Source organism: Monodon monoceros, unplaced genomic scaffold, assembly GCF_005190385.1.
Source record: "Monodon monoceros isolate NGI ecotype Baffin Bay Population unplaced genomic scaffold, NGI_Narwhal_1 Super_Scaffold_15, whole genome shotgun sequence".
NCBI classification, from domain to species: Eukaryota; Metazoa; Chordata; class Mammalia; order Artiodactyla; family Monodontidae; genus Monodon; species Monodon monoceros.
Window position 1 is genome coordinate 63,348,645 of NW_021703771.1, and position 13,371 is coordinate 63,362,015.

Sequence of the window (13,371 nt, forward strand, 5' to 3'; positions counted from 1 at the left end):
ATCCTAGGCATCAACAATTTTCAATACTTGATGGTTTCAAATCCTCATTTCTATCTCGGAGCCCTGTCCTGAGTTCCTGCCCATAAACAAAACACCTTATGGTATCTCATTACCATTTCAACCTAAACGTGTCCAAAACTGAACTCATATACCCCGTGGATTCCAAACCCTTCTCTTCCTCTCTTCTTTAACTTGGAGGATGGGGCCACCATCCTCCCATTTTCCCAAACAAAAAACCTGGAAGTTATCCCATATGTTACTACCTCGATCAGTCAGTAAATCCTACTGCTTCGACACCTTAAATATCTCTTGCTATATTTTCCTCTGTTCCTTTCCATCTATCATCGGCTTAACTTATTTCTAGATTACTGCAGAATCTTCTTACTCCTTTCCCAGCTGCCAGTCTACTCCTCTGAAATATAACTTCCTCACTACCACCACAGTTACATTTCTAAAGAACAACGAAAATGCTTAAAATCCTTTCTTAGTTCCCAACCGCAGCTTGCACAACAGGAAAAAAAATGAGACTCCAAATAAGACTCCTGCTTTCCTCTCCTTTCTTCCTGCAGCAACCATCCTAGGGCTCCCATCGCTGAACCCGACTTGAAGTTCTTGAAACACAGGTGCTCTCCCAAGAGTAGAGGTCCTGCCTCACACTGCCTTCCCCATCCGGCCCCCCACGTCCGCGTCCGCCTCCCAAGTTCGGCCTGAAGGTTCTTCATTGCTGAATTTTTCTCTGTCCATCTCTCCCACCCCTAACCAAGTCACGTAGCCCTTGTGCGCCACTCCCCCGCCCGCCCCCGCCTTTATTTTTCTTCAGAGGAAAACAATTCAGGTCAACAGAGGAATGGAAAGGGAATAAAGAGAGATTTTTAAAAGGGGTTTTGGATGCAAGAGTGTGTTTCGAGTCCAAATCCTGTTGCTTTGGGAAGTACCTTAACCTGTGTATAATGAGGATGTTCATCACACACACACACACACACACACACACACGTGTGAGATGGTGTGGAATACGTGGTTGGGCAGAATCACAGTCTATTCACAGGTAGCGCCCGAGCCTGGCACAGAGGGTGGCCCAGAAGAGCTGCTCATCACTAACGAGGGAGCAGCGCCTGGACGGCGGGACGCAGAGGGCGCCACGCCACCCGGCGCTGGGAGCTCAGCGAGCCGGGGCCGGGCCGCCCCAACTCCGCCCGCTCCGGATGGGGGTGTGGCGGGAGCAGCGACGAGGCCCCTCCCCGCCCGCTGCCGGCCGCAGCCAGACTCTCCCTCGGGCCGAGCCCGGCCAACGCCCAGCCTGCGAGCCAGCCCAGGACGTCCACCTCCACCTCTCCGCGAGCCTCCGTGCCTCCGGGACCGCCTCGGGGGCCGGGGCCGAGTCGCGGCCTCCGATCCCCAGCCCGCCGTCGCCGTGGCTGTCGCCGCGCGCTGGGCGCACCTGACCCGGCGGGCGGGGCGGCGGGCGGGGCTCCGGGCCTGACGTGGCCGCTGCATGGAGCGGGCGTGATTCATCAGCCGCCGCGCGGGGTCGGAGTGGGGCGAGCGCAGCGGCAGCCTAGGCGCCCAGGGCCGGGTTGCGGTGGCGGCGGCGGCGGCGTCCCCGCCGGGCCTCGCGTGCGCTCCCCTTGCTGTCTGCGGCCGGCCCCCGGCGAAGGTCAAGATGGAAGAGATCCTAAGGAAGCTGCAGAAGGAAGCGTCCGGGAGCAAGTACAAAGCCATCAAAGAGAGCTGCACCTGGGCCCTTGGTAAGCGCGCCGAGCGGGGCGCGGGGCGTAGGGCACCTGCCGGTGGGTCCTGCTCGCCGCCGCCGGAGGGTCGCGCGGGCTGGCTGCAATGGCCCCTCTGCGTGGGGGGCTTTCGCTGAGCATCTGTGATCGAAGCATTTCGCGCAATTGCGAGAGTTGCCTCGGTAAACTGATGTGTGATACGCGAATTTGGGTTCGGGCGTTGACATCCATCCGCCTCCCCTCTGGTCTCTTTATCATCTTCCAAACCTTAACGGGGAAACGCCGTCCTCCCCTCTGGGCGGCCCCTTTCTTCAGATCCCCAGCACGGCGGACGGTGGTCACCCATCTCCGAGTCAGGACCGCAAGCCGGTGGGAATCCAGGGGCCTGATTCCGAAGCGCTTGTGGGCAAGAGGGAAGTTGAACCATCAACCCCGATCTCAAAACCTTGGCGAGTGTAACCGGGAAGGAATAGCTTGTTTAATTTGATTCTCCTGATAGAGGCCAGCTTGTTAAGTATTAGCTTTCATGGTTATTCTACATGAATTCTACATGAATACGGGTGGGATGGTGTTACCTCTGCAATTCTGTTGTTGTCTGCCCTTCAGACAGGTGGGATTTTAGATTTGTGAGCTGTGCAAGCATTGAAAGAAGTTCCAGGTAGCAAATTTGTGTTTCCCATCAGACTCAGGTTGTAGAACTCAACCTCGGAGAAAATTGAATGACATTCCAATTAGGCAAGAACGTGGGCAATCAAAATTGTCTGGGTGGGAATGCAGAGAGATCAGGAGCATGCTCAGGTGACAGTGATGCTTAAGGAGAAAAAAAAAAGGAAAGGCGAAGGAGAAACCAGGGCAGCTCTCTTGGCCTCTGGCCTTGCCCAAAGCCTGCATGTGATCCCTCAGTTGCCACTTAATTAAAACATAAAATTGAATCCCTTTCTCTCTCAACCAAAGAGCCATCAGTGCTTGTCACGACACTGTACTGTGGTACAGCCTGAAAAGAGATAGAGAAGGGCTATTAGCAGGTTTTCCACTAAATGGAGAATTCTGATGGTGCTTTAGCTGGTGACTCGGTTAATATTTAGGTCTGAATTCACATGTTTTGAGTGTGTGTGTACAAACAATCGCAGCCACATCATTTTTTTTTTTTTATGTCTGCCTATCATCACAAAATTTCCTAGAATGTTGTCTAGGAAGTTTATCTCATAGGCAGAATCAGAACTTGACCATTTGTTTACTGTTAGAGGAAAAAAAAAATGGACCAGGTACATAAGTGAGAAGCAAGGGTCTTAAAGCCACAGTACTATTTTTGCATTGCCATTGTCATTCAGCAGAGTGATCAGGGTAGATTCTCAAATGCCTCTAATGAAGGGTCACAGATGGCTGGGTAACATAATAAAGCAGGGCTGACTGCACTCTAAACATGCTATTCCTTGTACTCGTTATTATTTTGCTGTAAGTTAAGCAGATTTAGATAACAGGGAGGAGGAGAGGAATCTAGTATTTTTAATTTTAATGTCGATACTCAACATCTTGTTAAGTTAAAGTGCAGCGTTGCCTAGTTTAGGTCCTTGAAGTGACCGGGAAGCCCAGAGCTGAGGCAGGTAGATGATCTGAGCAGAGCCTGGAGTCCAGCCTGTCTGGAAGAGTAGATGTGATTCTTTTCCCAGTGGCTGTTCTTAGTAAGCAAGAAGAGATGGGAGCTCATGAAACAGTTAAATAACAGTGCGGGGAATTCATTGTGCAGGTTGGAATGAGTAAACCAGGAAAAGAGATCAAAGAAGAGGGGATGAATGTGGGGTCAGGGGTGTGCTGGGGGGATTGGTGTGAGCTGGTGGGGCTTTTGAAGTAAATTGGACTTGGAGAATGGGTAAGCTGTGGGTTTCTTCTCTTCTTCACTTATGTAGCAAAGGTTTATTAAGACCTCCTCTGTACTGAGCAGTGGGGATAGAAAGATGAATAAAATGCTCTCTCCTTATAATTAGTTTGTTAGAAGGGTATGTTGGAGGGAGAATGAGGCAGAAACAGACATGAAGGTATGGTTTCCTGTTCTCTTTCCCACTCCAGTCCATTTTCCACTGTTCCATCTTTTTTTTTTTTGCTATAAAGTGCTTTTCACTCCTCAACCCCCATACTTTTTTTTTTTTAGAGTAAAGTGTGAATTCCTTAGAATGCTTTTTGGAATCTAGCCCCAGCCTTCTTTCCCATCGCCCCCATAGCAAGGGTTCGTCGGTCCCCAGTAAGCCACGTACTTTCTTGTACATGCCATGTGCTGCCCACTTCTCTGCCTGGGCTTGTGCTAATCCTTCTGCCACAGCTTCCCTTTCCAGAATCCCAAGGCCCAGCTCACATACGAAGGCTCCCCTGAGCTCTGCAGTCAAATCACTTGCTCCTCTGGGCTCTGAGCCCTGCTCTCAGGACCCTCTTATAGCACCTGCTGCTGGGGATTATAGGTGGTTATGCACAAAGCTACTCTTTTAGGGGCAGAATGATTGAGAAATATACTGGATTCAGGAGACCAAAAAAGCTGATTCAAGCAGACTTAAGCAAAATAGCATGTATTCAGTACGAACTAAATACCCCTTGAAGGCTAGCTGTGGGTTGAGTTTGGTTCAGGAATTAGATACTGTTTCAAGGACCTCGCTCTGCTCTTTTGGGATGATGAACATTCTCAGCATGAGTCTCCACAGCTTTGGGTTCATGAATCAGCACACTTAGACCATCTCAGGAGAGACGGATCGTCTCTGACTTAGACCATCATGGGAGAGACGGGTCATCTTACACTTGGGGCCATTATAGGGAAGAGGGGTCACCATGACATTTAGACCATCCCAGGAAAGAGTCATCTCTTATCAAAAGTACCATTGGAGAGAGGGGTCATCCTCACACTTATTCCATCTCAGAAGAGCTCATCTCCCACTATTATAGGAGAAAGACATTTAGACCATCACAGGAGAGAGGAGTCATCTCCCATTAAAACTGTCATAGAAGAGAGAGAGAGAGCATCTCCACGTTTAGGCCTTTACAGGAGAAAGGGGTCGTTTCCCACTTGGCCTGTCATGGGATCATCTCAAGAGAGTGGGGCTCTTCCAGTCACTCCCACCCAGCCCTTGGTGTCACAGCTCTCTCTTTGTCCTGATGGGTTGAGTATGTATCCCTGAACCAGTCCTCTGGGCTAGCTGGCTACAAGGCCCAGTGAAATCCCAGAGTCAGGGAAGGATGGCTTCCTCAAAACAAAATTAGGGTTTGCTGCATCAGAGACAGCGGAGTGGATGCCAGTCAACGAAAGCAACAAATGTCTACAGTGTAGACGTGAGCTTCTTGAGCACAGGGACTGTATGCTTGTCTGTGGCTTCTGCACCTACAGTATGAGAGGCACATGTTCGGCACATAAATAAATCAACGTGTTAATGTCTTATTTGGGTTTTAAGTGATATTTGTCTTGTTTTCTAGTTACATATGCTCATTTTAGAATATTGAAAAATATTCGAACACTATAAAGAAAAAATTAAAATCACCCATAATGTCACCACCCAGAGAAAACACTCATCACATTTTGGAGTATTTCCCTTCTGCAAAGGGTTCTACGTATATGGCGGATTGTTACTTGTTTTTCAACTTCAGCTTTTCTTCTACTTTATTATTAATATGTCTCTGAAAATCAGTTTTCTTAATGGCCACATAATAACGGGCAAGGAACATGTATGTACGTTTTCTCTATTTTAAGCTATCTAGGTTAGATACTTTTGTCAGTGAGGAAATGGTCTGACTAAGGAATAGAAAAGAACAAGGGACTGGGTCAGCGTGTGGAGAGCCTGAAAGAATAGCATTCTCCTTCAAGCACTGGCAATCCTGGAGGCTTGGGAGCTGGGAATGGCAGGATGAAATAGAATGACAGAACATTAGAACTGGACCATGTCCCTTTTAGAAACTTTAGGTGTTTGCATATATCAGGGAGCTCCTGTAGAATGGATTTGGAAAATGGAGAAGAGAAAGAAAATTAGAGGCCTGAATACCAAGTAAGAGAAGAAGGATGGTCTATCTAACCACCATCCTTCCGTCTATCTCTCCACCCGCTTTTCCTTCCAGCCACAGCATCTGTTACCTTCACAGCTAACCTTCTTAAAAAGTCAATGTAACTAAACATACTGTATAGCACAGGGAGCTCTACTTAATGCACTGTGGTGACCTAAATGGGAAGGAAATCCAAAACAGAGGGGACATACGTACATGTATAGCTGATTCATTTTGCTGTACAGTAGAAACTAACACAACATTGTAAAGCAACTCTACTCCAATAAAAATTAATAATAAAAAAAAAGGGAATGTAGTGATTGTGTCCACATTCTCACTTCCTGCTTACTTTTCAACTCACTGCGATCTGACTTTCTCCTCTGTTCTTCCACCGACTGAAGAATAAGGTACCCAGACCTCAGTCTAGCAGACCATTCTCACACCCCTCTTACCAGTCCTCTCAGCCACACTGGGCCCCCACTTGACCTTGGCCTCATGCCCGCACCCCGTCTGTTTCGATCCGACCTCTTGAGCTGCTCCGTCCCCTTTGCAGCTCCTCCCCAGCCTAAAAGTTTGCGTTTCACAAGAATGAGCTCTGGTCTCTGACTCGCAGCCCGACTGGAGTTGAACACTTTGAGAGCCACAGCTTCAGTTTCAGAGAATGCGATGCCCACATTTACATCCCTCACCTGTGCTCTGACATGCCACCCCCATGCAGCTTCCTACCCGGCGTCCCTTCTGGAACAGGATGGGTTCGTTATGGCTGCTCTGTGACTGCCTTTCTCTTTTCCCTTTCCTCTAGCTCTCTGTTAGCACTTGTAGAGTTGGGCACTGTTGCACATCCTGAGTTGAATATAAACCCTTCTGTGTGATGAGGAAAACCACAGCGATTTGGTTGTTCAGCGTCAGACCCTCTTCTTGGGAAGCAGCGTCAAGTTGTCCTGGGCACTGGCTTTTCCCTGTTGACTGCTAGCCTGGACTCACCCATGAGGTGCAGACTCACTACCTCTATCTGCATCTCAGGCTTTTGTTTTCTCATCATCCTGTCTCATCTTAAGAACTGACTTCAGTCCTTCTAGTTCCTCCCTTGGCCTTGTGACCACAGCATCACCGACCCTGCTGATCCATCTTTCTATTTTGCTATCTGTCTGGCTTACACCCACTGTTTTGCCCCATGGACCACAGCGGGCCCAGATGCTATCATCACGTTTTGGCCTGTTCTCAGTCCTGAGTCTCAGGGATACATTTGGTGTCCACTGTTCCCTCTGATCTGGTAGCAGGGTGGGGAGAGATGTTTCTCCTTCCCCAATAAAAATAGTTCAGATTGACAGGGCTTGTTGACTGTAAACAGTGAAGAGAGAAGGCAAGAGTTTGAACAGAAAAACTGGAGACTGGTTGGAGTGTGTGATTTATAATAAGAAATATATATATTTGGTTTTGGTCCCTGTTTCTGGCTCAGAGCTCCTAAAACCCTTGGAATTTCCCAAGTGAAGAGAGCTATAGAGTCATTTGTTAGGTTAATGAAGTGATTGTTGGACCACACAGACGGCTGGCTGCCAGGAAAACCGTCCTTTTCAGTCCCACCCCCCTGACCTCCACAGAGGGGACAGGGGCTGAAGATTGAGTTCAAACACCAGTGGCCAATCAATCATGCCTATGTAATGAAGCCTCTGTAAAACCCCCCAAGGATGGGGTTTGGAGCACTTCCCGGCCAATGAACACAGGGACATTTGGCGAGAGCGGTACACCGAGAGAGCAAGGACTCTCTCTGCCCTTTCTCCACACCTTGCCTCATGCATCTCTAGCATCTGGCTGTTCCTGAGTTATATCCTGTAACATACCAGTAATCTACTAGGTGAGAGTTCCTCTGAGTTCTGTGAGCCATTCTAGCAAATTAGTTAAACCCAAGGAGGGGGTTGTTGGAAACTTTAATTTCTAGCCAGTCGGTCAGAAGCCCAGGTGACAACCGGACTTGAGATTGGCATCTGAAGGTGGGGTGCGGGGGGTGCTACAGGCTTGTAGGATTGAGCCCAAATCTGTGGGATCTGACGCTCTCTCCAGTTCGTGTCAGAGTTGAGTTAAATTGGAGGACACCCAGCTGCTGTCAGGGAATTGCTTGTTGGTGTGGGAAAACCATCCCCCCCAACCCTGATGCGCGCGGGCGCACACACATTGGAATTGGGTGCAGCATTGTTAGAGCTATTGAAATAGAACAGTTTTTATTTTTGAAGAGAATAGTGAATGTTTCATTATCTCAACAACTGGAGGCAGCAAGAGGGTGAATAATCCACAACAATGGTAAAGTACTGAACATCCAGGTCAGAGTCATGAGACTTGGGGGATGAGCCTCCCAGTCAGTATCCCTAACTATAGTATGATTTTTAAAAAGTTTCATCTGCCATGTCCTAAATGTGTGTGAGATGAGCTGTTGCATAAAGTGCTTTGTGAACTTGAAAGTCTCTCACAAGTATAAGTTATTATTTAAGGGTATTAAAACGGTATTTTCAAGGAAGTAGCTTTTCTTTCTCTATTGTTATTGCAAGAATACAACATTTTTAGCCAGGTGCAACTAGATTAAATTGGCACTCTGTTTCAGGTTAGGAATTTAACTATTTATTCTGTCTCTAAGCGAAATGCGTCCTAATCTTTAAGCTCTGAGAGGAAGTCTTGTGGGCTATAGCAAAGGAAAAGGATTTTTAAGTATGGATGATTTGCGTGCAGATAATTGAGAATTGACTATTTATAATCATAGGAATTTCCAGGGGGAAAAAAGAAACTAACGGTGAAATTTGTATACAATCTAAATTCTCAGTCTTTACATATTTATTTTTAACTTTGTAATTTTCCCTTTGCAGAAACCCTGGATAGTGTGGATACCATTGTCAAGATCCCTCCACACTTGCTGAGGTAAGGAGACTGGAGTTGTATAATATAGTGGAAGTAAAAATTGCCCGCTGTGCTCTCCTGAAGGGCCAGAAAACCTCACTGGTTTATAGCATTTTACTTGCTGACTGGTGGCTTTTTTGCCTCAGTGAACTGGGATATTTCATGAGGTTAGCATGATGGGAAGCTGACTGCACTGATTTCTACCTGTCTTGGAGTGAATAAAGTCAGTAATCCAAAGGAACCAGCTGTGGAAGTCAGGGATGAAAGGATAAAATTGGTCAAGGAGAGAAATGACCAAAATCTAAGTGAGTGGATGTGGACAGTGGACAGAATCTTCCACTGTGAGTTGGGAAACGGCGCCCCCTTAGTGGGAGAGCAGCCCTGCACCATGTGGGTTGGATTTAAGCTCTCACTGGCCCCTTGGTTGGACACCATCTCGCAAACTCTATAGGCATCAGCAGCAGCCCTGAGACAGTGAATCTATTTCCCCAATTCCTCAACTTCCCACTCCCCACCCCACTCCACCATCGTGAGAGAAATACATGCTTTTTGTGGAAATTGGGAAAGAGCAAATAAGAAGGTTACCCATAATTACATCACCTAAGGATAACCACTGAACATGGCTTAATAGATTTTCTTAATCGACTTTCCTCGCAGCACACATACAAATTAATATGAAGTTTTATTTACAAGTTTGTTTCCTGCTTGTGTTTTCGGTCAGCACCATATGAAGAACATTTTCTAATGTCAATATATGTTCTTCAAATTAAAATATCGCATATATGTCCATTGTATGGCTGCTGCAACATAAATTATTTCGCAGTTTTCTTATTGTTAGACATTTGGATCGTTTCCAGATTTTTCTTTGAGATTATTAAAAACAATCTTTTGTTGCGTATAGTTTCTATATTGTCAGGACACTGATCTATTAGGTATTTTCTCTCTTTTCAAGTAGATTGAACGAGAGTTACGTTTCTGTCTTTTTTAAAAATATATTACTTCTGTAGTGTCTGCTACAGGCTGATATATTGTAAGGTAATTCATATGTTAATCAAACCAAGTGTACTTTTGTGGATATAAAGCTTCTACATGGGTAGAATGTCTGGCAGCAACATTCTTGCCTGGAGGAGGTATATTCCAGCTGGGGTATCCATGTGAAAACACTCCAAGAGATACTAAGGCGTGGATGGTTTAAAGGAGACGATTTCCCAATTTCTATAGGTACCCTGTCTTAAAATTATTTGCTTCAGAACTGATTTTGCCACGTCTCCTTTTCCATTTCACTTCTTAACCTTCTCCTGACAAAGGACAGCTGTTACCCATCCCATCCGGAATCTGACTGTGGTGTGTTTTCCTGGGGTGCAAAACCCTCTTCCTACCAACAAAGGACTATGAAAATATTAGTGTCTGTGTTGATAAAGGGGATGAATACAGTGATCAGGGCACGCATCTTTTTGCAGGTTAGTTTTTACTTCTTGGCTTTCAACAAAATTGAAGGAGGAGCTAATCTAGTTATGAGATAATAGACAAAAAGATTTTTTGATGATAAATCTCCTTCATTCCTTTCTTATATAAAAAATCGTTTCTTATTGCTTATGTCTTTAAACCTGGGAAAAAAAGGTATGGAATTGATGTTAAACCCCACCTTATTTTAGCAATAGAGAATATTCATCTATAGATATATGAACTAGTTGAGCAAAATAAACAAGCCCTGTCCATTTCTTTAGAAATACATTTCCAATAAAATTGTAATTTCCATGTTAACTATATTAACATTCTTATAATTAATGTTGTTTGGATCAATCATTTGCATCAGAAGAAAATGGAACACTTTTAAGCCTTATAGCCACAGGAAATTTTTAAAACTCACTTTATACACATTTTTGTGACAAAAGAACAATACAGCCTTTTTTACTCTAAAAGAAGAGTTTGTTCACGTATTTTTTGATGGACGAAGGTGGTTTTCAAATTGGTGTGGTATTTGGATTTCATTAGATACCTTGAAATGAGTGATACGTTTTAATTAGAATTTTACTAATTCCAATATGCCAGAATTACAGCCTTTGCCGTTAATTAAAATTATGGTTGAGAAATTTAAATGTCAAAACGTGTGAAAAGTGGAATTTTAAAATTTTCTTAGTGGCTGTATGAGTGAAAACATTTGATGATACTGCTCTAAAGGTTGTTTCTCTATCCAAAGTGTTGTTGAAGCTACAGTGAGACTTTCTATGGTTTTGGGTCTCTGATAAGGTTTGCCTTCAGCGTTAGGGGCAAGAAGGTGATGATGATACCAGAAGAGGCTCCTGGTACAGTGCCTGGGAATGTTCATCAAAAGACAACTGACATTTTCCAACTCTAGGTGTGTGTGTGACCAAATGAGTTGGAGAAAGTACAGTGTTAATGGGCCGTGTTTGATCCCCTTTAGCCACTGAGTGTTGCTTTTGTCCATGGTCTTGAGCTTTACCCCAGAGCCAGCTGGCCATCTTGTTCAACCATAGGAGGTAATGACAAAATTGGTGGGAAAGTTGCTGGATGAGGAACCGTGGATGAATATGAATATATATGTGTGTGTGTGTGTGTGTGTGTGTGTGTGTGTGTTTACATATCTTCACCATTATTAGAAATATGATTCAGAGTATTTGTCCGAATGATAAAAAGCTGGTGATGTCATCCTGTATACGGAGGAATGTGCGTCATTGTATTCCAGATGTGCGACAAAGTGCGTCAGGCATTCTTGTACAGAGAACTGAATGTATGGATGAGACATAGCAGATTTAAGCCTTGCACTCAGTTTTATATTCCGAGGGAGGAGAATGAAGACAAATGTAGCTGGAAAACACTGTTAAGAGGCACCAAGTATAAATTTATTGTAGAATTTTATGCATATCAGAAGGTTTCAGCCTGACTGTGATTTGTAATAGTTGGGAGCCCTTCAAAGCCTTTTTTAGGGTATAGGAATAAGCCATAATTAGAACAAAAACGAGCTATTGAATCAAGTCTGATTGTCTACTTCATTTGATATCAGGGAAGTGATATAATGAGAACCTACACCATAGTGGACTTTCCCCCTCTGTTGTGAATCAGTTTTCCTTTAATCCTTTGATTCATCTTCCAGGCATTTTTTTTTTTTTTTTTTGCGGTACGCGGGCCTCTCACTGTTGTGGCCTCTCCCGTTGCGGAGCACAGGCTCCGGACGCGCAGGCTCAGCGGCCATGGCTCACGGGCCCAGCCCCTCCGCGGCATGTGGGATCTTCCCGGACCGGGGCACGAACCCGTGTCCCCTGCATTGGCAGGCGGACTCTCAACCACTGCGCCACCAGGGAAGCCTTCTTCCAGGCATTTTTAAGCCCACAGGGCACTTACTGTGTCCATTATTAACATGGCATCTTTCTATTGTTTGAGCACAATAAATCTAAAAAAAATTTTAAATGTAGGCACTGTAAATATTTGCTTATAAGAAAGAACTTGGATATGTTAAATTTTTTTTCTTCAGTTATGTTTCTATTTTAGTGAGTTTTTTCTTCAATGATATTTAGTATACGAGAAAGAAGCCAGGTTCATAAACTATTTCTTGGCATTCTGATTTCATATTCAGATTGTTTCCATTTCTGTTACATAATCACGTAGAAGTGATTATTTGCAGATTTTTTTGTTGTTTCAGGTTTTGGAAAGAGCTATGAGGACTAAATCAAATCCCAAATACTTTTTAAAAATTAAAAAAAAATTTTTTTTAGTGGGAGGGAGGGAGATACAAGAGGAAAGAGATATGGGGATATATGTATATGTATAGCTGATTCACTTCGTTATAAAGCAGAAACTAACACACCATTGTAAAGCAATTATACTCCAATAAAGATGTTAAAAAAATTTTTTAATTGATTTTTATTGGAGTATAGTTGATTCACAATGATGTGTTAGTTTCTGCTGTACAGCAAAGTGAATCAGTTATACATATACATATATCCACTCTTTTTTAGATTCTTTTCCCATATAGGTTATTACAGAGTATTGAGTAGAGTTCCCTGTGCTATACAGTCGGTTCTTATTAGTTATCTGTTTTATATACAGTAGTGTATATATGTCGGTCCCAATCTCCCAATTTTTCCTTCTCTTCCCCCTTTCCCCCTTAGTAACCATAAGTTTGTTCTCTATATCTGTGACTCTGTTTCTGTTTTGTAAACAAGTTCATTTATACCCTTTTTTTAGACTCCATAAGCAATATCATATGATATTTGTCTTTCTCTGTCTGGCTTAACTTCATTGAATATGCCAATCTCTAGGTCCATCCATGTCGCTGCAAATGGCATTGTTTTGTTCTTTTTTATGGCTGAATAATATTCCATAGTATATACGTACCACATCTTCCTTATCCATTCATCTGTTGATGTACATTTAGGTTGCTTCCATGTCCTGGCTACTGTAAATAGTGCTGCAATGAACATTGGGGTACAAGTATAATATCTTTTTGAATTATGTTTTTCTCCAGGTATATGCCCAGGAATGGGATTACAGGATCATATGGTAGCTCTATTTTTAGTTTTTTAAGGAACCTCCATATTGTTCTCCATAGTGGCTGTACCAATTTACATTCCCACCAACAGTGTAGGAGGGTCTCCTTTCTCCACACCCTCTCCAGAGTTTACTATTTGTAGATTTTTTGATGATGGCCATTCTGACCGGTGTGAGGTGATGATACCTCATTATAGTTTTGATTTGCATTTTTCTAATAATTAGTGATGTTGAG

General features: G+C 44.2%; 1 protein-coding gene across 1 annotated transcript in view; it reads left to right on the plus strand.

Annotated features, from left to right (window-relative positions):
• The first annotated feature begins 1,549 nt into the window (after window positions 1–1,549).
• Window positions 1,550–13,371, plus strand: part of ARFGEF3 (ARFGEF family member 3) — a 186,102-nt gene continuing 174,280 nt past the window's right edge. The window contains exons 1-2 of the mRNA XM_029224180.1: window positions 1,550–1,745; window positions 8,597–8,648. Of these exons, the coding sequence (XP_029080013.1) occupies window positions 1,661–1,745; window positions 8,597–8,648 (137 nt within the window). The 5' untranslated portion in view covers window positions 1,550–1,660. The remainder of the gene's footprint in view (window positions 1,746–8,596; window positions 8,649–13,371) is intronic.